This window comes from Bos taurus, chromosome 9, assembly GCF_002263795.3.
Source record: "Bos taurus isolate L1 Dominette 01449 registration number 42190680 breed Hereford chromosome 9, ARS-UCD2.0, whole genome shotgun sequence".
In the NCBI taxonomy this organism is placed as follows: domain Eukaryota; kingdom Metazoa; phylum Chordata; class Mammalia; order Artiodactyla; family Bovidae; genus Bos; species Bos taurus.
In genome coordinates this window covers 73,245,156-73,272,919 of record NC_037336.1, presented here as the reverse complement: position 1 = coordinate 73,272,919, position 27,764 = coordinate 73,245,156, and the positions used below count along the sequence as shown (strand labels likewise).

At 40.0% G+C, this 27,764-nt stretch overlaps 1 protein-coding gene and 1 non-coding gene across 6 annotated transcripts in view; one reads left to right on the top strand and one right to left on the bottom strand.

The window, feature by feature from the left end:
- The first annotated feature begins 5,840 nt into the window (after nt 1-5,840).
- On the top strand, nt 5,841-5,913 carry TRNAE-CUC (transfer RNA glutamic acid (anticodon CUC)). The gene has a single exon. It is a non-coding gene; the product is annotated as a tRNA-Glu (tRNA).
- A 9,232-nt stretch (nt 5,914-15,145) lies between these two features.
- Nucleotides 15,146-27,764, bottom strand: part of MYB (MYB proto-oncogene, transcription factor) — a 35,442-nt gene continuing 22,823 nt past the window's right edge. For 4 of the 5 annotated variants that reach the window (XM_005210940.5, XM_015472868.3, XM_005210945.5 and 1 more), the window contains 1 exon segment: nt 15,146-16,468. In XM_005210940.5, the coding sequence (XP_005210997.1) occupies nt 16,352-16,468 (117 nt within the window). In that variant the 3' untranslated portion in view covers nt 15,146-16,351. 5 annotated transcript variants of the gene reach the window in all.

The window sequence follows — 27,764 nt, the reverse complement described above, 5'->3', positions numbered from 1 at the left end:
GGCAAACCATTCAATATCACAGTAATCCAAGTCTATGCCCCAATCAGTAACGCTGAAGAAGCTGAAGTTGAATGGTTCTATGAAGACCTACAAGACATTTTAGAACTAACACCCAAAAAAGCTGTCCTTTTCATTATAGGGGACTGGAATGCAAAAGTAGGAAGTCAAGAAACACCTGGACTAACAGGCAAATTTGGCCTTGGAATATGGAATGAAGCAGGGCAAAGACTAATAGAGTTTTGCCAAGAAAATGCACTGGTCATAACAAACACCCTCTTCCAACAATACAAGAGAAGACTCTATACATGGACATCACCAGATGGTCAACACCGAAATCAGATTGATTATGTTCTTTGTAGCCAAAGATGGAGAAGCTCTATACAGTCAGCAAAAACAAGACCAGGAGCTGACTGTGGCTCAGACCATGAACTCCTTATTGCCAAATTCAGACTGAAATTGAAGAAAGTAGGGAAAACCACTAGACCATTCAGGTATGACCTAAATCAAATCCCTTATGATTATACAGTAGAAGTGAGAAATAGATTTAAGGGCCTAGATCTGATAGATAGAGTGCCTGATGAACTATGGAATGAGGTTCGTGACATTGTATAGGAGACAGGGATCAAGACCATTCCCATAGAAAAGAAATGCAAAAAAGCAAAATGGCTGTCTGGGGAGGCCTTACAAATAGCTGTGAAAAGAAGAGAAGTGAAAAGCAAAGAAGAAAAGGAAAGATATAAACATCTGAATGCAGAGTTCCAAAGAATAGCAAGAAGAGATAAGAAAGCCTTCTTCAGCGATCAATGAAAAGAAATAGAGGAAAACAACTGAATGGGAAAGACTAGGGATCTCTTTAAGAAAATCAGAGATACCAAAGGAACGTTTCATGCAAAGATGAGCTCGATAAAGGACAGAAATGGTATGGACCTAACAGAAGCAGAAGGTATTAAGAAGAGATGTCAAGAATACACAGAAGAACTGTACAAAAAAGATCTTCACGACCCAGATAATCATGATGGTGTGATCACTGACCTAGAGCCAGATATCCTGGAATGTGAAGTCAAGTGGGCCTTAGAAAGCATCACTACGAACAAAGCTAGTGGAGGTGATGGAATTCCAGTTGAGCTATTCCAAATCCTGAAAGATGATGCTGTGAAAGTGCTGCACTCAATATGCCAGCAAATTTGGAAAACTCAGCAGTGGCCACAGGACTGGAAAAGGTCAGTTTTCATTCCAATCCCAAAGAAAGGCAATGGCAAAGAATGCTCAAACTACGGCACAATTGCACTCATCTCACACGCTAGTAAAGTAATGCTCAAAACTCTCCAAGCCAGGCTTCAGCAATATGTGAACCATGAACTTCCTGATGTTCAAGCTGGTTTTAGAAAAGGCAGAGGAACCAGAGATCAAATTGCCAACATCCGCTGGATCATAGAAAAAGCAAGAGAGTTCCAGAAAAACATCTATTTCTACTTATTGACTATGCCAAAGCCTTTGACTGTGTGGATCACAATAAACTGTAGAAAAGTCTTCAAGAGATGGGAATACCAGACCACCTGATCTGCCTCTTGAGAAATTTGTATGCAGGTCAGGAAGCAACAGTTAGAACTGGACATGGAGCAACAGACTGGTTCCAAATAGGAAAAGGAGTTCGTCAAGGCTGTATATTGTCACCCTGTTTATTTAACTTCTATGCAGAGTACATCAAGAGAAACGCTGGGCTGGAAGAAACACAAGCTGGAATCAAGATTGCCAGGAGAAATATCAATAACCTCAGATATGCAGATGACACCACACTTATGGCAGAATGTGAAGAGGAACTCAAAAGCCTCTTGATGAAAGTGAAAGAGGAGAGTGAAAAAGTTGGTTTAAAGCTCAACATTCAGAAAATGAAGATCATGGCATCTGGTCCCACCACTTTTGGGAAATAGATGGGGAAACAGTGGAAACAGTGTCAGACTTTATTTTGGGGGGCTCCAAAATCACTATAGATGGTGACTGCAGCCATGAAATTAAAAGACGCTTACTCCTTGGAAGGAAAGTTATGTCCAACCTAGATAGCATATTGAAAAGCAGAGACATTACTTTGCCAACAAAGGTTCATCTAGTCAAGGCTATGGTTTTTCCTGTGGTCATGTATGGATGTGAGATTTGGACTGTGAAGAAGGCTGAGCGCCGAAGAATTGATGCTTTTGAACTGTGGTGTTGGAGAAGACACTTGAGAGTCCCTTGGACTGCAAGGAGATGCAACCAGTCCATTCTGAAGGAGGTCAGCCCTGTGATTTCTTTGGAAGGAATGATGCTAAAGCTGAAACTCCAGTACTTTGGCCACCTCATGCGAAGAGTTGATTCATTGGAAAAGACCCTGATGCTGGGAGGGATTGGGGGCAGGAGGAGAAGGGGATGACAGAGGATGAGATGGCTGGATGGCATCACTGACTCGATGGACGTGAGTCTGAGTGAACTCTGGGAGTTGGTGATGGACAGGGAGGCCTGGCATGCTGCGATTCATGGGTCGCAAACAGTCAGACACGACTGAGTGACTGATCTGATCTGACTGTCTTAGTTTGCTAGGGTCATCGTAACAAAGAACCACAGATTGTGCTAAACAGCAAAAATTCATTTTCTCACAATTCTGGAGGCTGGAAGTCTGAGAACCGGGTATTGGCAAGGTTGGTTCCTTCTAAGACCTTGGCTTGTCACTGGCCATGTTCTGATCTCTCTGTGCGTGTGTTCATCTCTTCTTTATCTTATAGAGACACAGGTCCGATTGGATTAGGATCTACTGGTATGACCTCATTTAACCTTAATTATCCCTTTAAAGTTTCTGTTTACAGATATAGACACATCCTGAGGTACTGAGAGTTAGAACTTCAGCACATAAATGGGGTGGAGGCATATATTCAGCCCATAACATTTATCAAATGCATTACCTTCATGACCAATACACATGTCAAGTAAGTTCTCCTCTAAAATCACTGTAGTTTCTGTTGCCGCTGCTGCTGCTAAGTCACTTCAGTCGTGTCCAACTCTAGACAGTGTCATACTGAGAGAAGTAAGTCAGAGAAGGAGAAACATCATATGACATCTCTTATGTGTGGAATCCGGAAAGAAATGATACAAATGAACTTACTTACAAAACAAAAGGAGACTCACAGGCTTAGAAAATGAACTTATGGTTGCCAGGGGGGAGGGGATAGTTAGGGAGCTTGGGATGGTCATATACACACTGCTATATTTTGAATGGATAAACAACCTATTGTACAGTACATGGAACTCTGCTCAATGTTATATGGCAGGCTGGATCGGAAGGGGGGTTTGTGGGAGAATGGCTACATGTATATGTATGGCTGAGTCCCTTCTCTGTTCACCTGAAACTATCACAACATCGTTAATCGGCTATGTATCAATACAAAATAAAAAATTAAAAAAAAATCACTGTAGTTTCCCATTTGCCACATCCTAATGACTTGTCTCGGAGAAGGCAATGGCACCCCACTCCAGTACTTTTGCCTGGAAAATCCCGTGGACGGAGGAACCTGGTAGACTGCAGTCCATGGGGTTGAGAAGAGTAGGACAGGACTGAGCAACTTCACTTTCACTTTTCACTTTCATGCATTGGAGAAGGAAATGGCAACCCACTCCAGTGTTCTTGCCTGGAGAATCCCAGGGACGTGGAAGCCTGGTGGGCTGCCGTCTAGGGGGTCGCACAGAGTCGGAAACGACTGTAGCGACTTAGCAGCAGCAGTAGCAGCAGCAGCAATGACTTGTCTTACTCAGGGATAGTTACAGCTGGAAGGAGCCTGCAGCTGAGCTTATCCAAACTCATTTTGTAGCTAAGCAAACAGACCCAGAGAGATGCAGTGGGTGACCATAGTCATACCAATAGGCCAGAGGTAAGATGGTGTCAGGATGCTGATTCATGTTCTTACATGGATTTTCCAAATATTTCTTGAGCACTTACCACATCTAACCCAATGCTGGGCATTGGGTTAGATGCTAGAGATAAAGGGAGTTCCCGTCATGGAGTGGTTTAGACATGTACCCACCCATGAGCCATAGTTAAGCATGCAGTGTTGATGTGCCTGGGAAAAGTGGACTAAGTTTGTGGGGATGTTGAACATCTGTTGTTTCATCTCTAATTTCAACTCTAAAGCTAGGGAGTTCTTTCTGAAACTTTTGCTTTCTTCCTTTGTTTTATGATATCATCAGCTATATGGCTATATGGATTTACTAGCAATTTGCAAAGAAAGAAAACAATCAGACAATGTGAAAGATACATCCTGATGTAAAATGTTAAAACATGAAAAAAGGACATTTTAGATTTAGAGAAATAAGATTATGGTTATGAAGATTTAGAGAAGAGTCTGAAACAGGCCATTTTCTTAGTACTTTGGGGATATCCAAGATAATATTGCTTTGCCAGTAATTTGAAAATTGTATATATCAAATTATGTATAGTTTTGAACTCTGTATTACCTGAGAAGTTCCATAAATATTTGTTGAATGAGTGACTTAGATTATCGGTGAATGTCTCATACCTGTTGTTTTTTATCCTTTCTGACTTGTATATTTAATGCCCCTGTTTTCCCTGTCATTTCCCCTGTCATTTGGTGGAGTTTCCTGGTGGGGAGTCATTAATTCATGTCTTCAGTGCACTATATTTAACCAGAACACATGTTTCTAGTGTCTTTTTATTCTGGAAGATTTGAAACAGGGGAGGGAAATGGGTTTGGGATGATCTGAGTAAAGCCAAGTGGCTACTACCTTACATAATAACTATTTTTACGCTGTGCTTCAGGCTGTTCATCAGTCAGTGCTTGCACTGACTCAGAACTGTCCAATGAAGGGAAGGCAAGACAGTCTTCCTTTTGTTAGGTCCTTGGGACCATTAAGAAATAGGTGAATGAATTTACATTCTTTAGGTAAGTGAAAAAAGTCTTAGCTCTGTCCTTAACATCCGCTCCCAGAAACAGGTTAAAGGTGATTCATTAACTTTCAGATTCAATTCAGAGGGTGTTTTCTAGCAGGAAAGCCTAACAATTCTATCCACGTGCTCCAGAGTCTTTGGGTTACTAAAGCGTTCTTTGAATTGTATTTGTCTTTGATCTGAGGACCTCTGTGTGCTTTGTAACTATATACAGGATTAAATACTTCCTCCATTTATATAGAAATCCCAAAGCCCAGAGGTATAAAGTGATTTGAACAAGAATTTTCGGTAACTTGATTGGAGACTGGTTTAGAAGCAGGGGCTTCTGGATTAAAATAGTGTTGTTGTTTTGTTTTATTAATATGCTAAACTTCTTGAGCTATAAAATCCCTTTTGATAGATTATGTGCAATAGAATCATATTATTAAAGAGATTCAGATACACTGTGTATAAAATATGCTTTCCTACATGTTGTAAAAATCAAACAAAAGATGGCTCTTGAAGGCCAAAGTTAGCCTTAATTAACAGTATCTATCACATAGTAATTCTCCAGATTTAAGAAACTCTTATAGTTATGGGCTTAGTATTTTTCTAATATTCTATAGACCAGTGGGCATCTTAATGAAGAATTATGGATTCCACTGGAATTGAAAGCTATGGGGAGGGTTAGAAGGAAAGCACAGGTTTGGGGGAGTAGAAGGCTTTTCCTAAGGTGGGGTTTTTAGTGTGAACCCCTCAGACTACCTGCCTTAGAATCACCTGGAAGCTTGTTGAAATATTTCTAGGCCTACACCTCACTCATGAATCAGAATCCCTTTGGGTGAGGTCAAGAATCTTTATTTTAAATAAGTTCTCAGTGTGTTTCTGAAACCTCCAGTTTGAAAACCACTGGATTGCAAGAATAGGGAATTCTCTGGTGGTCCAGTAGTTAGGACTCAGCACTCTCACTGCTGAGGACCCGGGTTCAATCCCTGGTTGGGGAACTAAGGATCCTGTAAAGTGTGTGGTGGGACATAAATAAATAAACTTAAAAAAAAAAAGAATATGTTCTAGATTAAAGAGTGTAATAAAAGAATTGTAAAAGTGAACTGAAGATGCCCTCAAGAGAATATTGGCAGGATTCCTGAAAGGGCAAAAATCTCGGGCAAGTCAAGGATTATGCCTTATTTTTAAAAGTCACTTGGGGACTTTGCTGGTGGTCCAGTGGCTGGGACTCCACACTCCCAGTGCAGGGGGGCCCAGTTTGATCCCTGGTCAGGGAACTAGCAGAGAAGGCAATGGCACCCACTCCAGTACTATTGCCTGGAAAAATCCCATGGATGGAGGAGCCTGGTAGGCTGCAGTCCATGGGGTTGCTAGGAATCGGACACAACTGAGCGACTTCACTTTCACTTTTCACCTTCATGCATTGGAGAAAGAAATGGCAATCCACTCCAGTATTCTTGCCTAGAGAATTCCAGGGACAGCGGAGCCTGGTGGGCCGCCATCTATGGGGTCACACAGAGTCGGACACGACTGAAGTGACTTAGCAGCAGCAGCAGCAGCAGGGAACTAGATCCCACATGCTGCAACTGGGGGTTCATATGCCACAGCTGAAGATCCCTCATGCTGCAACCACAAGACCTGGCATGCTGAAACGAAGATCGAAGACCCCACGTGCCACAACTAAGACCCGGCACAGCCAAGTGGATAAATAAATAAAATAAGTATTTTTTTTTAAGTCAGTTGAAGTTTTGATGTTTGAAAACAGCAGGGAAACATTTAGATAAATTGTTGGTTGAAAATATTCTGCTCTTAAAGGAGAAAGGTGTTTTATGCAAACAATTCTTTTGAACTACTTTTTATATGATAAAATATGTAAACCCCGTTTATATACTCAGATCAAAGGATATTTTTCAATAAGATTTTCTGGGATTAAAGCACATTCCTTTGAAATTAAGAAGCACTAGGAAAGGTACTATGTAAAATCCAATTAACGGGGTATAAAATTCAGACTCTGCTATCATTTGGCCCCTGCAAACCTGAGGTTTAAGTTTATACCATGTATGAAAAAGGGATTTGCACAGAATGATTTCTGTAAATCAGGTGTAAATTAATCACCTTATTACCCTGACTAAAATCATTTGAAGACCCCCCCCCCATATCTCTAAGGACAAGGTTCAAAGCCTTGAACAATATTCATAGTATTCCTTCTCCAGTCTTATGTCTTTCCCCCAGGTTTCCCTTTTAGTTTCTGCTCATTTTGACCTTTCAGATCTTCTCCTTCTCAGACCGCCATTCTTCTTCTTGCTGCCAGCAACATTCCCTTTTTCTCCCTTCTTCTCTAGCACGTAGTGAGCATTTAACACATATTGTATTATTACTAATATTATCATTACTGACAATGAAGAAAAGTGCACATTAAGATATATTTTCAAGGTAAACTGGTCTTTCTGAGCCCATGGGTTTAAGAGGGGTGAGAAGGTATAGAGAGACATCTAGGATGATGCTTAAATGTTTACCTTGAGAAATGAAGAAATTAATTTAAAAGTTAGGGCTAATTACTGCATATGAGAAAACAAAGAAGCCCTAAGTGATTACACATTTTGTTTTATTCATGCTAAATTTAAGATGCTTATGGGTTGGGGGGGAGAGATGTTAACATGGAATAGAAATCAGGAGTCTGGACTTCCAGAAGCAGGTAAGAGTTGAAGATAGAGATATAGTTAAAGCAAAAGCAGTAATGGGATGTATTTAAAGATATATTTAAATATATTTAAAGCAACAGCAGTAATGAGATGTATTTAAAGATATATTTAAAGGTATTTAAAGCAACAGCAGTAATGGGACTTCCCTGGCAGGCTAGTGGTTAGGACTCCATGCTCCCCATGTAGAGGGCATGTGTTTGATCCCTGGTAAGGGAACTAAGATCCTGTACCCTGCATGCCACACAGAAGATCCAAAAGAAAAAAAAATGCAACAGCAACAAAGAAAACCCTTGGAGAGAATGATGTAGAGAGAGGTGGGAAGGGCCACTTCAGGCCCAAGGGGAGGAGGAATAGCAGCAGAGGAAGCCAGTGGGGAAGGAAGAAAGCTAGAAGAGTGGTACCCTAGAGTGAGGAGAGGCAGGTGGTTCAAGAGCGTGGGGGTGTCAATTCTGTTGAAGACTGCCAGTAAGCAAAGTAAAACGAGGCTTAGGCAGTAACCTCTGGATTCGGCTACATGCAGGCTGCTGGTGACAATGAAAAGGAGTAGGGGAGTAGGGGTGATGGGAATTCATGCTGCCTGGGCTACAGGAAAAGGCAACAAGAGGAAGTGGTAACCAAAACCGTATAAGATCCCTTAAGCTGTTTTGCTTGCTCCTTGGAAGAAAACTTATCTAGACTTTGTCTAGACCAACCTAGATGGCACACTGAAAAGCAGAGACATTACTTTGCCAACAAAGCTCTATCTTGTCAAAGCTATGGTTTTTCCATTGGTCATGTATGGATGTGAGAGGTGGTCTGTAAAGAAAGCTGAGCACCAAAGAATTGATGCTTTTGAACTGTGGTGTTGGAGAAGACTCTTTGAGAGTCTTTGGACTGCAAGGAGATCCAACCAGGCCATCCTAAAGGAAATCAACACTGAATATTCATTGGAAGGACTGATGCTGAACCTGAAACTCCAATACTCTGGCCACCTGATACGAAGAAATGACTCATTGGAAAAGACCCTGATGCTGGGAAAGATTGAAGGTGGGAGGAGAAGGGGATGACAGAGGATGAGATGGTTGGATGGCATCGCCAATTGAATGGAAATGAGTTTGAGTACGCTCTGGGAGTTGGTGATGGACAGGGAGGCCGGCATGCTCCATGAGGTCACAAAGAGTAGGACATGACTGAGCGACTGAACTGAACTGAAGCAGTTTTGCTGAGAAGAGGAGCAGATGAATGGGGCTGTGTGATGATGATGCAGGATAAAAGGAGTGTTATTTTTTTACTGCTAGTAGATATACACCATGTTAACATGATAAGAATGATTCAGGAGCGAGGAAGACACTCGCATATAGGTGAAAGACAGTATCTGCAGGATGAGATCTGGAGGATACAAGAGTTACAGAGACCAAATAGAAGGACCAGGCCATGTTTGCAGCCAGGAGTGTTCATCCATGCTAACAAGGAAGGAAGGATATGAGCAGGTCTGTGGATGGCTTTGGTGTGGGAAGAACACTTCTATTTTGTCACTGATGTATGAGTCAAGGTATCAGCTGGGAACTGGATGGAGACGTGATAGATGGAGAGGTCTGCAAGAAAGTGGTATCAAATGGTTGTCCAGAGGAGGGAAAAACATATACTAGAGAATATCCTCAGGCAGTACCACTGCCTAAGTGCCCATCTGCAATTTGTCATCATGAATTTTAAAGTAAGACAAGTCATGTATTTGGGTGTTTTTCTCCCCAAAACACCCAATCTTCAGATGTAGTCTTCAGATGCTACCCTCACCCTGCTGGCCCTCCTTAGTTTGGCTTTGTCAGTCCTGCTAGATTCTTCTGTGGAAATCCATGTGGCTCCTCCAAGTCCAGATCAGGTGCTCTCTAATGGTCTCTGTTATTTACCTCTACTATGAACAAAGAATAGCAAGAAGAGATAAGAAAGCCTTTCTCAGCGATCAATGCAAAGAAATAGAGGAAAACAACAGAATGGGGAAGACTAGGGATCTCTTCAAGAATATTAGAGATACCAAGGGAACATTTCATGCAAAGATGAGCTCGATAAAGGACAGAAATGGTATGGACCTAACAGAGGTAGAAGATATTAAGAAGAGGTGGCAAGAATACACAGAAGAATTGCACAAAAAAGATCTTCATGATCAAGATAATCAGGATGGTGTGATCACTGACCTAGAGCCAGACATCCTGGAATGTGAAGTCAAGTGGGCCTTAGAAAGCATTACTACGAACGAAGCTAGTGGAGGTGATGGAATTCCAGTTGAGCTATTCCAAATCCTGAAAGATGATGCTGTGAAAGGGTTGCACTCAATATGTCAGCAAATTTGGAAAACTCAGCAGTGGCCACAGGACTGGAAAAGGTCAGTTTTCATTCCAATCCCAAAGAAAGGCAATGCCAAAGAATGCTCAAACTACCACACAATTGCACTCATCTCACACGCTAGTAAAGTAATGCTCAACATTCTCCAAGCCAGGCTTCAGCAATATGTGAACCATGAACTTCCAGATGTTCAAGTTGGTTTTAGAAAAGGCAGAGGAACCAGAGATCAAATTGCCAACATCCACTGGATCATGGAAAAAGAAAGAGAGTTCCAGAAAAACATCTATTTCTGCTTTATTGACCATGCCAAAGCCTTTGACTTTGTGGATCACAATAAACTGTGGAAAATTCTGAAAGAGATGGGAATACCAGACCACCTGACCTGCCTCTTGAGAAACCTGTATGCAGGTCAGGAAGCAACAGTTAGAACTGGACACAGAACAACAGACTGGTTCCAAATAAGAAAAGGAGTTCGTCAAGGCTGTATATTGTCACCCTGCTTACTTAACTTCTATGCAGAGTACATCATAAGAAACGCTGGGCTGGAAGAAGCACAGGCTGGAATCAAGATTTCTGGGAGAAATATCAATAATCTCAGATATGCAGATGACACCACCCTTATGGCAGAAAGTGAAGAGAAACTAAAAAGCCTCTTGATGAAAGTGAAAGAGGAGAGTGAAAAAGTTGGCTTGAAGCTCAACATTCAGAAAACGAAGATCATGGCATCTGGTCCCATCACTTCATGGCAAATAGATGGGGAAACAGTAGAAACAGTGTCAGATTTTATTTTTTTGGGCTCCAAAATCACTATAGATGGTGACTACAGCTATGAAATTAAAAGATGCTTACTCCTTGGAAGAAAAGTTATGACCAACCTAGATAGCATATTCAAAAGCAGAGACATTACTTTGCTAACAAAGGTCAGTCTAGTCAAGACTATGGTTTTTCCAGTGGTCATGTATGGATGCGAGAGTTGGACTGTGAAGAAAGCTGAGCACTGAAGAAGTGATGCTTTTGAACTGTGGTGTTGGAGAAGACTCCTGAGTGTCCCTTGGACTGCAAGGAGATCCAACCAGTCCATTCTGAAGATCAGCCTTGGGTGTTCTTTAGAGCGAATGATGCTAAAAGCTGAAGCTCCAGTACTTTGGCCATGTCATGAGAACAGTTGACTCATTGGAAAAGACTCTGATGCTGGGAGGGATTGGGGGCAAGAGGAGAAGGGGATGACAGAGGATGAGATGGCTGGATGGCATCACCGACTCGATGGACATGAGTTTCAGTGAACTCCGGGAGTTGGTGATGGACAGGGAGGCCTGGTGTGCTGTGATTCATGGGGTCGCGAAGAGTCGGACACGACTGAGACTGAACTGGACTGAACTGATGAACATATTTATGCATCTTTACCTCCCATCTGAACATTAGCTCACAGAAGGCAGATATTTTTTAACCTATGTTGTTCTAACCTCAACTTCAAACACAGCACTTAGCACACAATAAGTGCTGAACATATACTAGCTGAATAAGAGAAATATAGTCCGTAAGACAGATATCAGTCTCTGCAGTTTCCACATTAGCACCAAGAACATTTGTGTTGAGTGTTGATTAAAAAGAATTTTAACCTATTTATTGCTAAAACAGTGACAAGTTTCCTAAGATTTACAGTTCAGCTTTTTCTTGCTTGTTTCCAAAATTAGTATATATAATTGTATACAAGTTTATTTCCCATAAGTTTTGCCTTTTAGCTGATTGCTTTCCTTTGCCTTCTAAAATGGTGAATAAGGAAGACTTAATTTTATAATAGCAAGATGAAAGGTGAAAAATAAGCACCAAACTTATATTTTCAGTGTAGTATAACAGATCTGCCCATCACATTTTATCTTCTAGACACTTTTCTTTTTCAAATTAGAAACCTACCTGTTTAAGGAAAAGACATCTTATATTCCCCACATAATTTGTACAAGAGGATAAACATATATTTAAATATATTTAGGAATATTTTGAATGATTAGGAATATTTTGAAAAGAGTATCAGATCAGATCAGATCAGTCGCTCAGTCGTGTCCGACTCTTTGCGACCCCATGAATCGCAGCACGCCAGGCCTCCCTGTCCCTCACCAACTCCCGGAGTTCACTCAGACTCACATCTGAGTCATAATATACATTTAAAGTTTCCCTTTAAATATAACTTATATTTCCCATCGAGTCATAATATACATTTAAAGTTTCCCTTTAAATATAACTTATATTTCCCTTGTGGCTTAGCTGGTAAAGAAACCACTTGCAGTGTGGGAGACCTGGGTTTGATCCCTGGGTTGGGAAGATCCACTGGAAAAGGGAAAGGCTATCCAATACAGTATTCTGGCCTAGAGAATTCCATGAACTGCACAATCCATGGGGTCGCAGAGTCGGACATGACTGAAGGAGTTTCACTTTCACTTAATGCAAAGGACAGATTCAACACACAATCAAGGATGTGGGCCTCACTGGTACCTCATCAATAAGAATGGCAATATTTTACAAAGATGCAAGAATGCATGTACTATCTCACAAAATCTTCACAATACTCCTCAGCCTTGAGATGTATTGTTATTTTCAGTATATGTAAAATGAAGTTTAGAGAGCTACAGTAAAACTCTTACCAAGTCACAGAGCTGCTAAAGGGCAGAGTCTGAACTTAAGCCAAGATTGGTTGGCTCCAAAACTGATTTTTGTTCAAAAATGTAATGTGGAGAATCCCTTATTGGATGCCCCTTATGATGTTAAAGGTTGCTTGCAGTTCTAATTTTGCATAACTTCTAAAGAGAAAAAGAAGTTTCTCTTGTACATCTTACTTACTTTGAATTAGCAGCCCCATTAGTGGCTGGGAGATAGTTTAAAATATTCTCAATGTTTTTCCTACTCTCCAGATGTGGATCCAAGCTTTACATGTAGTGGCTCAAAGGGACAACCATTTTTTGGAGAGTAAGTAATGCTGCTTCCATTTATTTTAACTACTGGAATCTCTGCTATAGAGAACAAGAGGATTTCAAAAATGTCCAGGATAGATAAAGGTTTTAGAGATACTTGCAAAATGTGTATTATTTGTTCATAAAACCTGAATTTACACTTCTTTTCATTAGTTTAGATTTTTAGTCTCTAGTTATTAAGTTATGTACTTACTGCAAAAGTAAATATTTATTTTAGTTCTATATAATGCTGAGTTCAATCTTGCCACTAATTTATTTCAACTGATATCCAATGACCCCTAAGTTGAACTCTACAACTGCTAATTCACATTATGGACCAGATGAACATCTGACACATCACACAGCATGCATCACTTAATTATGGAAAGCTTATGTAATAACAAACTTTTATATAGTGCACGTTTAACAAGAGTGCATGTAGGAATGAACTCATTTTACAGATGGAGAAAAAACTCTCAGAGAGGTTAGTGACTTGTCAATGTCAAGCTCCTAGTAAGTGGCAGAGTTAGCACCTGAAAATACTCTGAGGGTGCATGACTATAATAATCTTCCTGGGATGATGTGTTACCATGTATTAGAAAGAGAACCAAAGAATACTAAGTAGTCTTAAAGACTAGTAATTAGGGGCAACAAATCCTTGGCTCTAGGAATACCAACTGCATCACTTCCCGCTACTGCTATTGCTGCTAAGTCGATTCAGTCGTGTCCAACTCTGTGCGACCCCATAGATGGCAGCCCACCAGGCTCCCCCGTCCCTGGGATTCTTCAGGCAAGAACACTGGAGTGGGTTGCCATTTCCTTCTCCAATGCATGAAGGTGAAAAGTGAAAGTGAAGTCGCTCAGTCGTGTCCGACTCTTCACGACCCCATGGACTGCAGCCCACCAGGCTCCTCCATCCATGGGATTTTCCAAGCAAGAGTACTGGAGTGGGGTGCTGTCGCCTTCTCCAGCATCACTTCCTATGAAAACTCAAAATCTGAGCTGAAAAGGAGTGACTAAAGAAAACTGTAAGGAATCTGTATAAAAGGGATATTGTACCACAGTGAGAACACTGAGCTGAGAGATGGAAGCCAGTGGAAATTCATCCATAAAACAGGAAGTTGCCCAGAATGGATGACTCAGTTGGGTTGCCTTGTCCTTACCCCAACAGAAAAATGTCCTCTGGTTCTGCCCTAAGTGACTGACCAGCTTTTACATCCAGGTGCTCCCATGCCTTCTTGCTTCTGGCTGGTTCTACCAATGGGGACCCTTGGTAGAGAAGGGAGGGATGTGCTGTGCTGTGCTTAGTCACTCAGTCATGTCTGCCTTCATGGACTATAGTCTGCCAGGCTCCTCTATCCACGGGGATTCTCCAGGCAAGAATACTGGAGTGGGTTTCCATGTCCTCCTCCAGGGGATCTTCCCAACCCAGGGATTGAACCCAGGTCTCCTGCATTGCAGGCAGATTCTTTACCATCTGAGCCACCAGGAAAGCCCAGGAATACTGGAGTGGGTAGCCTATCCCTTCTCCAGGGGAACTTCCTGACCCAGGAACTGAACCAGGGTCTCCTGCACTGCAGGTGGATTCTTTATCCGCTGAGCTACCAAGGAAGTCTGATGGGAGGGATATGGGGATGTAAAGTTAAGGCTTACCCTTGGCTCTCCTCCTGTGAGGATTCCAGAGGTCACTGCTCCTCTTAAAGGTTCCTGCTTACAGAAATTCCCTGGTTGTCCAGTGGTTAGGACTTTGTTTTTTCACTGCCAAGGGCCTGGGTTTGATCTCTGGTTGGGGAACCAAGATACCACATGCCATGTGATATGGCCAAATAAATAAGTAATACATTTTTTAAAAAGGGCTCCTGTTTTCCGTGACTCTCCCCCCCACATGACATCATCCTTCAGGCCTGCATTTGTGTGCAGGCCCTACCCTTGCTGTCCTCCTACCCACTGCCCACATCCATGGTATTGGTACCTTTGTAAATGAACTCTCTTTGCCTTATCCCAATTTAAATGCTTCTGGAACCTTGACTGATTCTAGAAGATTCTGAACTAGATTCTGGAAGATTCCTCCTAGCTGTCATTCTGCACATGATTATCTGTGAACTAACTTGGCTTGCCTGTTCTTTCTCCAAAGTTACAATTCTTGAATTCTTCAAGTTCAGAGGGTATGCCAATTATTAACAGAGGAAAGTGCTCTGCGTTCACTTCATTTTCCTAAAAGTGTAACTACTGTCCACAATCAAAAGTAAGACAGAAGTCAAAAGTAAGTAAAATAAGGGCACAGCTTTATTTCACTACAAGGCAGTAAGTACACTGTCATATCAAAAGTTCAGTACCAGCCATCTTGCACCAAAGGTTCTTAAGGCAGCAACTGGCTATGGACTCCAGCTGCAAACACGTAGGTTTTGTGTGGCAGTTCTGAGACCATATAGTTAAGGACTTGGGGGAATGCTGATTAACACATAAGCCCTGAATTAAAGAACAGTCAGGCTGAACTCAAAACAAAACACAGGACATCAACAACACAGATCTCCCAATAAAGAAGTGCAATGCATCCTCTTATAAACCAACAAGAACAAAAAAAAAAAAAAACAAGAAACAACCACAAATGCAAAGTCTCCCAAATAAGTTTTCCAATGTATTACAAAAGGAAAAAAGTATATATATATATGTATATATATATATATATATAAAATAAAAAAGTTTGACAATACTAGTGCATAGTCAATTACCTAACACCAAGTTTCTTTTCTCTCCCTCCCAAGCACTACAGCCCTTCTGATACTAGCAGCATGTCTACAGGCTAAGTCCATAGCAGCAAAACACATTTTTTTTTCATTTGGCATGTACAAAATTAAATTACTGAATAAAAATATAATTTTTTATAAAACTATTTCATACAGTAATAATTTTTAAAGCAAGCTAACAACAACAAAAAAACTCTCATAAAATGGTTTGGTACAATAAACGTACCTCCAATGTTATTGACCATAAATGAGCATTTACAATATCGATTACTTATTCCACGGTGTGAAGCCAACATTTATAATAATGCATTGTGTTTAGTGATTGAAAAAAGTGAAATATTGGAGTACCTTTTTGTGTGTTAAATTTCAAAAACCTTATCACAGAAAAAATACTGGTCTGTTGGATCCTCTTAAAATACAGATAAATCATTTTATGTTTTTTTTTTTTAAAAATCTGCCTTAAGATACTTAACCCCTGACTACAAACCATGACCTAATAATTTAGGTAAAACTGTTAAACATTAATTTTTTAAAAAATCCGTTTAGTTGGGTGAAATCTCATACGATTTCACCCACCTAAATGCACTTGGTGCTGCTCTCAACTGTTGTACCACAACAAAAATAGGCTCTTCTCCCATTCATGAAAAGTCTCATGTAGAGGAATGCTATATCCCAAGTCAACTTGAAGTGTTCTGAAAACCATAATGCTTGTCTGCAAACGTCTCACATGACCAGAGTCCGGGTTGAGAAGGCATTCACATATTTCCGAGACTGACCGGAAGCTGTCATCTGATCGTCTGTCTTCCCACAGGATGCAGATTCCCAGGCACCGTTACAAGGCTAACAGGGGAGGGGAGAGAGAGGGTAAGGGCAAGGTCAGACCGGGAAGCACATGCTTTAGCCCACGGATGGACTCCCAACCCCACCTGGCCCAGCAGAAAAAAATGCTGACCTCCAGACAGCAAGTAGGAGACACAGGGGAGCCTTTGTCAGATAAAACCTTCACTCTGATAACCAGGAATTCAGCATTCTTAAGTGATATTAATTATCAGAAATTGTTTGTCGTGAAGAGAGAAAACCCACTCCAAGCAGTATGATAAGATCCAGCTGTATCTTCATGTTTGAGTGCCTTTTGTCTATTAGCAGATTTTACAGACTTGAAGACAGGAATGAGTCCAGTCCCCCACATACCTAAGGTGAGCTGTGGGCATTTACTCTTTGAGCGAACTGGTGAGTACTTGAGCTGCCCACTGAATAAGCTCCCATAGGTGCTAGAATTGATCAACACTTACTAAACATTGTACATATTTTTAATCAAGTTAATTACATTTAAATTTAGTTATGAACATTTAAATGTATCAACTAAAATGGATATTGATCAATACCAATTAATTAATATCTATTTATTAGAATAGCTTACTTTTTAAAGATGCATTGAAAGATACAGGATGGAACTAATATCTCACAGGCAGCATCCGGATCCGGATTCTTCACACATATGATCTCATTTACACAGCACAGCCACCCTGGGTGGGGGTTCATTCTCTCTTTAATTGAGCAGGAAATGGAGACTCAGAAAGTGCAGAAAACTTGCCCAAAGCCAATCTATGGGGAAGTTGTGGAATGGTTTTGAACCTGTGTCTGTCTTCTGCCTAGCCCCAGCTCCTACCTGCCCTCCATGCGTGAGTGTTTAGTCATGTCTGACTCCTTTTCACCCCATGGACTGTAGCCCACAGGGGTCCTCTATCCATGGGACTTTTCCAGCAAGAATACTGTAGTGGATTGCCATTTCCTCCTCCAGAGGATCTTTCCGACCTAGGGATCTAACCCCGGTCTCCTGCGTCTCCTGCATCCTAGGCAGATTCTGCGTCTCCTGCATCCTAGGCAGATTCTTTACTGCTGAGCCACCAAGGAAGCCACCTGCCCTCCATGTTGCTTCAAACCAAAATATGTAATATTTGTACAAGGCCTGCTCTTTACAGCATTAAGTTTGCCCTACTTAGCTCCCAAGAGTATTGAAGATGCTTACAAAATGAATATAAATGAACAGAATTTAAAACATAGATAAGGGTAGGTCACCAAGAAATGTGGAAAAAATAAACAATACAAAGATGAGGTGAGATTTCGATTCAAAATACTTGCCATGAACCAAAATGCACCAAGATGTAAATCTCAAAACTAACTCTGAGCTCTCTAGCAGTCAATCCAAAGAGGGAAACAGAAACATAAGCAGTTGTAAGATTTGCTGTCTATAAGCTCAAAAGTGTGGTTTAGAAAAAGCGCAGCTATTCCTAGTATTTATATCCAAGTGGGATGTGTCTCATGGACAGAAGAATAAGAAAAGAAAGCCCTCTGCTCTTTAGAGCCTCAAGTGTCCCTCAGGACAGTGGTCCCTAGCCTTTTTGGCACCAGGGATTGGTTTCGTGGAAGACAATTTTCCATGGACCATGGGCGGGGGGATGGTTTAGGGATAATTCAAGCGCATAACATTTAATGTGCACTTTACTTCTATTATTACAACAGCTCCACCTGAGGTCATCAAGCACGAGATCCCGGAGGTAGAGACCCCTGCTTAAGAGACAAAACAAACACCTGACACCAGTGAAGTGATGACAGGCAGATGAAAGGTCTGTGGTGCCACAGCCAGATGAAGAGGAGATAGGACGCCAAGGAACAGCCAGGGCCATGCTCTAGGCAAAGGGCATGAATAGGCAGGATTGAGATCGACAGGTGGTGAAGAGGATAACCCAGGTGGCAAAATAACATGAAAGAGTCAGGAAGCTGCAATTTGTACATTGCTTGTGGGAGGGACTGGGAGACGGAGAGGAAGGAATAAGTGGATTAAACATGAGTACCACTCATGTTTCTAAGTATTTTGCATGTATCATCTCATTTAATTCTCAAAAACACCTGTGGATTAGGTAAGGCTCATTACATCTGTTTTACAGAGCAGGCAATTTTCCAGGAAGAGAGAACTTAGGCAACATCCTTAAAGTCATCCAGCTAAGAAGTGATGAAGTAGGAATGCGAATCCAGGCTCTAATGAGTATAAGTTGCTGTTTCCTTTAGAGTTCTTATGAGTGGGAATTGTGTGGTCTGGTCAGCAGGGAATGCAGGAAGAAACACTGAGAGGAGGTGTTAAAGTCATCAGACTATTTAACAGAGAGGTAGGATAATTCTGAATGAACATGGTATTTGTATGGTGATGGGACTTCTTTGCCTAGGGTCTGGAACAAAGTTTCAGCGACATAAGATTTACAGTGCCATGTTTCTAACTTGTAAACTTTCACAGGACACAAACTAGATTTCCCAGTTTCTGCCCAATCTGTTGTGCCACCTCACTGCCAACATAAAGGCACCATCCAAGTTTACACATGTTTACTCTCAAGGCTCAGAGGCTGAATACATAACTTGAAATACTACATAAGCAAGACTGATTATCATAATATTTTCCTGTAACTGTGAATCACAAAACGACAGGACAAAGATGACATCTGTTCTGAACTGACTTCTGATACTGAGTCACATTTAATGTTTTCTAAATAAAATCACCAGGGTAATTTAAGCATTCTATGATACAGTTCTGAATAAATGGTGTTTCTGTAGTTTGACTCATTGGAAAAGACCCTGATGCTAGGAAAGACCGAAGGCAAAAGAAGCGGGCAACAGAGGATGAGATGGTTAGATAGCATCACTGACTCAATGGACATGAATTTGAGCAAACTCCAGGAGACAGTGAAGGACAGAGGAGCCTGGTGTGCTGCAGTCAGTGGGGCTGCAAAGAGTCGGACATGACTTAGTGACTAAACAACAAGGAACTCTAGTTTGAAGGAAGTGGATTAAATATACATATCTCTCTGGTGTAAATCTGTCCATTCAAATCCCATATTTTAGTTTAGCTGACTGCTCACATGTTGTTGCTAACATTTTTCAGTGCAGTACTGGAACACCAAAATGACACAAGAAACCCAATTAACAAAATAAAATTTAATGGAATCATTGTAATTATTGAGCTTGTGTTTGTAGTGACACGCATAGAACATATATGATAATGTGACATATAACAACAACGTGACATCATAACATATGACAATGTGACATAAAATAACAACATGACATATAATGACTACCATTTGAGAGTGAATAATTAAAGATGATGGCTGTCCACCATGAGTATTATGCAGGGCTTAGAATCGATGATGTACACAGAAAAAAGAACATTGATCATAAAATCAGATGACTAAAAATGATGCAGAATATTTTAATATACTAATCTTATATGTAAACATAAAATAAAGATACACACAAAACTCAAAAATGTATGTTTTGAAAGAATGTTGTTGTTGTTGTATTAGTCACTCAGTCGTGTCCGACTCTTTGTGATCCCACAGACTGTAGCCCGCCAGGCTTCTCTGTCCATGGAATTCTCCAGGCAAGAATACTGGAGTGGATTGCCATTCCCTTCTCCAGAGGAACTTCCCAACCCAGGGACTGAACCCTGGTCTCCTCCCTCACAGGCAGATTCTTTACCATTTGAGCTACAGGGAAGTCCCTTTTGAAAGAATACAGACAAACAAATGAGAGGGAAAGGAGAATAAAAGTGAAAATGGAGGTAAAAGTGAGGAGCAAGGAAGAAAGGATTGTTTATGTTTTTCTCTAGCTAAAAATTTTTCTACTTAGCTATGCTTCAATTAATACAGAATAAGTTTCTACATTAAATGAAATTAAGTATCTTAAAGTACCATATTAAAAGAATCTTATGCTTGCTTTTGGACTTTCCAGGTTGGCTGCATGGTAAAGAATCTGCCTGCCAATGCAGGAGACATGGGTTCAATCCTTGGGTTGGGAAGATCCCCTGTAGACGGAAATGGCAACCCACTCCAATATTCTTGCCTGGGAAATCCAGTGGACAGAGAAGCCTGGCAGGCTACAGTCCATGGGCTGGCAAAGAGTTGGATATGACTTAGCGACTAAATAACAACATGCTTGCTTTTACAATGTCTCTTAGTAAAAGTCAAGTTCTGACCTTTGACAATCTGATACTTAATTCAGAATTCCCAATGTCTGTTCAGGAAAATCTAATACAATTATCACCCCCTAGTACATTTTCAACTTGAATGTCGTGTTTTGTTGGATCTCCCAGATGGCTCATCATTTTATTCATGTTTGGCTCTTCCTCCAGGACCAGATATTTAAAACAAGATCAATACAAAGAATGTACCCTATATTTTAAATTAATTTTTTGAAAAAAATTCAATCAGCCTCTCCCAAGTAGAGATGAAATTTATGAAGAAATAAATCAAGTTAACTGAAATATCCAAATTTCAGAAAGCAGAGCATTTCAGGGGCACCTAAGTCCTGAGGCTCATAGCCTAGAGCAGACAAGATGACTTGCAACACCTAAATCTCCCAGTGTAGACAGACACCAGGACACAGTACCCACTCTGTGCAAGAAAAACAGACCGGAACAAAAAGGCGAGCACATTCAGTGGACAGCTCCTTTTCTGCATCATGAAAGTATAAAGCTAATACTTTTTGCAACCATGAATGGAAAAACTGGTCAGAGCAATCACAAACCTACTTCACGAAAGCAAAGTAAGAGCAGAAGGTCAAGTACTGGGTAAGAAAAGAAATGTTGAAGTCCACCACCCAAAAGGGCAGCTGCCCCTTCTCGCGATTTCTTTCTCCCTCCTTACCGTGAAGCCTTGGGGTCCTAGGCCAACTTTTCAAGCAGACAGAATAGTTTTGACAAAGGAAGATTAAATGTCTTCATGCTAGAAGGATTTTTTTTTTTAATACTGTCAAATAGATCCTTGTGCATCCTCCTTATTCCCTCTCCTTAAATGTTAGTTTCACTTACACTAAAGAATTGGTAAGAATTTCTGCACATGAATCCTTGTTAAATGACTAACCCATGGTGCTGTTGCAGACATGTCACTCTACCCTAATTCATTTCAAAGTTAATAATCTTGCCACACATCCTCCTCCTCTTGCCCGCGAGTCATCTTACTTATCCACAATGTACCTTTGATCGCCCCTGGGCAGAGATGAACTGTAAACAGACTGTCAGAGCTCTAACTGGGATATCCTACTGAAGCACTTTAAATAAATACTCTGATCCTCAGCAGAAAACAGAAGAAATCAAATGAGATAAAACCATGTCCACAGGTGATTTTCTGTCGGAATTAGATTATCTTCATATTTTTCACTAAGAATATGAATGGTTTTTTTCATCACGCTAAACAAGAACCACTATTGTGACATTCATAGAGAAACTTCACACAATAACTGCTGATATCAACAGCCGTGGCAGGGTATGCGCTGTTCAATTTACAAAGCCCTTAAGAAACTTGTGGAAGTCATAAAAGAATGATTTTGTAAAACCAAAGCAACTTATGAGATGGTTTTACATTTCTCTGTTTCATTTTTTTAAATAATAGCAGACATAGATGGTGTCCAAAAGACTTAAGAATTATTTGATTTTTCCATTTAATCTATCCATAGAAAAGACTTTTAAAATGAAAGTGAAGTGAAAGTCACTCAGTTGTGTCTGACTCTTTGCGACTCCATGGACTATACAGTCCATGGAATTCTCTAGGCCAGGATACTGGAGTGGGCAGCCTTTCCCTTCTCCAGGGGATCTTTCCAACCAGGGATCAAACCCAGGTCTCTTGCCTTGCAGGAGGATTCTTTACCAACTGAGCTATCATGGAAGCCACAGAATTAAAATTCTAAAAATCAGAACTCATTCTCAAAGAGGCATCTTTTAAAATGTATTCGTTATAAGAGATAATGTAGAAATCTTTAGTTGTATCTTGAAAGTCAAGAATAAACCTGAGACGAAGGGTCACTGAGGTAAGGTTAGTTTATCAAACTTTTCCTATGCATAAATGCTGCCAAAACAATCAAATGTGCCCAACTCCAGGACTGATAATTTTTCATAGAAAAGAGCCCTAAAAGTTAAAGGATCAAAGGTGCAGATGGTGCTGGGGGGTGCCCCATCCACATGCTTCCACATGCCACCCAGACCTAAGTTAACAATTACTACAAAGAATGGTCTTTCTCCAAATTTGGAGTTCGTCCCCAGTGTCTCTAGGGATCTTTTCATCTTACTTGTTGATAGATTTTCCAACAGTTTTAATCACATAACCTCAGGTGTCACAATTTTTTGGAAGAAAACCTCTTTCCTTAGTAACGTATTCGTTTTAACTATTAAGATTAAAGCAAATGCCAATTAAAGCAATTATACCTTTGTTAGCCCAAGGAAAATCCAATATCACAGTGTTTACCAAACCCAACCAAACAAAAAAAATCCAGGTCTTGTACTCTCTGGGGTAGGGCACTCTGAATTTGAGCTCAACTTTCCTTCCTCACTCATTTAGCCTTTCCAGTTCATCCCAAAACTCTACATGGCAAAGTTATTTTATAAGATATATTGAAAGCAGGCTGCTGCAATATTACTAACAGCTATATGAAACCTTGCCAGGGCAAGTGGAAAAAAAGTGACCCAAGGGAGAACAAAGTGAACACAGAGGTATCCAGGGAAGCAGGTCAACAATAGCATACCAACACTAAGAAATGCCTGGAAAGATCGATGTCACACGGAGACGGACTGTTTCTCTGTCTGTTGACATGCCAACAAGGGCAGCAGAAAAATAGAGAAGACCAGTAAATCAGTTGTTTGATCTCCATAATACCGAAGAGATCTGACTAACTTTTTTTCAGGAATCAGTTGAATCAGCAATCTCTTTTGGTGACCCACTGACACAGTTCTGCCAGAGTGGAAGAAGGAATGAGAAAGAACATGTGAGAGGAAATAATACACCTCAGTGCAAGTGGACCTGCTGTTGGTGAAGCCTCCTTGCGTACGTTTCTAAGGACAGGGACTATCTAAAATAGGTACCACCAATGCATACTGGTAAGTGTGCTGTCATTTTGAAAGTAACACTATATCCACTTGACCTTCACAGCAACCCTGTATGATACACATGGAGGACAAACTACAGTCCCCAATATACAGATGAGCATTTTTTTTAAGAAGTTAATGAATTAAAAACATGCAATTAGAAATTGGGGAAGTCTGGATTAGAACCCAAGAGCCTGTTGTGTGCATGCTAGTGCATTATACTTCTTAGCCATGCCAATCAAGCAAAAGGGTTTGCCTCACTGAAAAATTCATAAACAATTCATATGAAGTTAGGAGCAATCCAAAGCACATGGAACTGGAAAAGTGAGTTTCAGCTGCTTGCAATAATACTCTAAGAGTCTTTGATACTGTGCAAATGTGTTTAAGTATTAATAGCTTGAGAAATTTACTTAAATTCACTTTTAAAAAAGTAAGGCGAAGACAAGCCAAGTCAGGAAATTAAAATTTAAGGCTGTCACTCTGTGGTTACAAAAAAGAGGAAAGAGAGTGAGTAAAAAGCATATGAACACATCTTAATTTAAGAGAAAAATACACAAGTTCAGAGACTTTTAACTTAAGTGTAGTTTCAGATCTACCAATGAAAATGTTTACCTTAGGAAATGTTTATTAGCAAAATGTATTTATTTCAAAATGTAAAGCAAATCGAAAGCACAGGCAGCTCTTTTCTCCTTACTGAGGGAGTTCTGTGCATGGCGCATGCGTGCGTGTGTGTGTGTCTGTGTCTGTCTGTCTGTCTGTCTGTATGCCAGTCTTGGGCTCTTTCAGAGTAACTTTCAAACAGCAGGATCCAGAAGGGTTCCACAGTGAACCTGCCTTTTCCATCCCAAACTGCAAGTATTCTAAGCTGAATATCTATTTCCTCATTTGTGATCATTGTATAAGCTTCTAGACTCCATTCTCTACTACCATACAACATGGAGAAAATGGCACATATTCTGAAATCTCACATATTCTGAGCTACCTGAAAGACACAAATATCAAAAAAGTCTCAGAACATTTTTATTATGAGTCCTGTCCCTGTTTGTTTTTAAAGTTAAGGAAACTAAAAAAAAGAAGAAGAAATCCAACTATACTATTTTGCAGCTGCTGCAAATTCCTTTTAAAAAAAGATCAAGCATAAATAATTTCAAAAACAAATATAACATTATTTGTGTATAATGGCTTATACTTGCCTCTAAACATTATAGCTTATGGACTAGGGAATACATGGAAAGCTCAAGCTATTAACATATGTTAATGCCCATGTGTTATGTGGCATAACACATAATATGCCACATAACACATGGGCATATCTAGCAGCCTGAGTTTGGTCTCTACATACCATTTCCCACTAAAAGATCACAGCACCTTGGGAAAATGGAGAGGAAGGAAATGTAGCTATTACATGTATTCATGTATAAGCAGGGCTTCCCAGGTGGCGCTAGTGGTAAAGAACTCTCCTGCCAATGCAAGAGACATAAGAGTCACAGGTTCAATCCCTGGGTAAGGAAGATCCCCTGGAAGACAGCCTTGCAACCCCCTTCAGTATTCTTGCCTGGAGAATTCCACAGACAGAGGAGCCTGGAAGGTTACAGTCCATGAGGTCACAAAGAGTCGGACATGGCTGAAGTGAGCTAGTCGGACATGCATGCAGGCACATATGTATAAGCATATGCATTTACATGTGCATTAGAATCTTAACTATAAAATCCCAATATTTGGGGCCTCAAAACAATAACTGCTCTATTTAAGGTGTTGTGGGTATAATTAAGCCAGGGATCATGAACACTGAAATGACAGAACACAGAACTGCACTGTTAGTGTAGTCTTCAATAAGCTTTTCTTGTGCCTAAGCAAATGTATTTAGACAGTTAGATGGATAATCATTTGCAGTATTCAACTGACAAACATTTCATATTTAGAAGTACCAGAATTTTAAAATATTTTAAGAGTCAAATTTAGTTGTTTTAATTAAATGCACTCTAACAAAATGTCTAGGTTGTTTGGATAAAATCCCATTTAACATTTGATATATTTATTAAAGGTACAAATTATAAAGTTTCTAGATTATATAAAGTACTCAAGTTGAATAGCCAGGTCATTTAACAAATGCACAATATGTTCAATAGTACCATGCATGAAAAATCTGTCCAATTAGGTCAAATTGAATTATCAATGGAAATATATGATAGATCATAATGGTTTTAACAAAAAGATTACCAAATTGCTTAAAAATCTATATAAATATTATTGAGTCAGGTTTATATGAAATATAGGCAATATATGCTTAAATATTTAGAATGACCTGATGCATTTTCTAATTTGAAACATTTTAGAAATCATATATTTCTATGGTATTAGAAGCTAGGTTTCCATGACACAAAATGAAGGAGATACTTGGTAGGTGCCGTTCACTCTTAAAATGAATTAGTTATCTATTATAGCAAGTTATTAAAATATATTTGAGTGGTGTACATCAGTAAAACCATATAGTGTATATGAAAGCATTGACTCCAAAATCAGCTTGTGGTGTCAATTCTTTAGGTGGGTAGAGTTGACAACTGTTACCTTCACCATTTGATGTATGTAGGTGGCTTAATCTCAGTATACAATGATAGAATCTGAAGAGTACCAAATATGACTCATTTGATATGCTAGAAAATATAGATTAATAAAAACAGAGCTACTACTTAATACTGAGCTTCAAGGATGAGGAATATTGGGTTGGCCAAGAAGTTTGCTTATAATATGTTATGGAAAAACCTGAATAAACCTTTTGGCCAACCCAATATTTTCATTAAATAAAATATAATGATAATAAAGTTCCATATTGATTATTTTGTTAATTCAATAGCATTAAAACATTTAAGGTAAGAATTAGCCAACCTATTTTTATAAACACTGATATTGTTGCCAAATTTTTATATAATACATATTTGATATCTGTACTGTGTTTGGCTCAATATATTTTATATTTGCATAAAAGTTTAGATTTAGGTTTTGCTGAACACTATCTGGTTAGGCCAAAAGCTTTAGCATTTAGTTTTAGGGAAAGAACCAGGGGTTTTCAACTTCATAATGATAACTGTCTCCAAATATATTTACATGTTGCAATTTAGCACTCAGAATGCACTTTTTCTTACTACTATAAATATAAGTCAGATCCTAGCCTAGGTTACAAAATTACATAAAACAGCTTAATTAATGCACTAATAGCACTAGCCAAATCCTTATCCTCTGGAAACCCAGGGCCAAAAAATTCAGGGAGGAAGAAAGCAAGAAAAACAAACAAAAAAAGCGTTTTCATTCTGGATCTAGGAGCAGCTGTAGGTCAAATTTTGTAATGGGTGACCTTTGCATTCTTCTAATCTCCTTTCTGGGTCCCCCCTTATGCAGAGTTTGTTCTTTTCCTCATCTCCCAATTCTGTGCCATATTCTGAGACTTCTTCACACTTCTACCCAGGCCTGATCGACTCAGGAAAGACTCTGGATCCCCTCAAGGACCGTCTTTCCCTAGCCCACACTCCAGTCAGTGGTCACCTTTCATCAAAGCAGTTGGATCAGACAGAAGCCACAAGGAGAGCAATCTGATGGAATTAAGACACAAAGTGTGCCTACAGCCCTTCCAGCTGTATTTGCATTTCTTAAAAATAATGCGAAGTATCACAAATGCTTTCAAGGGGGGAGTGTTAAGATTCTCATAATTTGGAGAGTGCAGGCCTACCAACAGTGACAAGAAAGCCCATCCAGGAACAGGACACTCTCAGATCATACCATCTCACGTGGTGCCTTCCCTCACAGGACAAATATGACTTTTCACTTCCGAATCCAGGTTCTCTATATGCTCCAGGGTTTATGGTTTTTCCCTCAGTGTGGCAAGGGGGGGATGAAGGGGAGGGCTCTGCAGGTGACTGGGTATTGTATTATTTAATGTTGGGAACCGCTGTAAATAATTTAAGGGAGCAAATTTGCATTCTTATTTACATTTGGTTCAGGATTAATTTGGAATTTGTTGTATTTCATCAACATACACCTACTTCAGAAAAAGGGAAATCTCTTTTGATATTAAAACCCGAGAGCAGATGTTCAGCTAGAGATTAGCCACGTAACACTGACAGTTGACTTTCTCATTCTGATAGTCAAATACGTTGTAATTCTTTTCTAGCTATCTAATTTCAAACTTCTTTGAAAATCTAAACAAGGTCTGAGCTTTGATGGCTTAATGAGGGA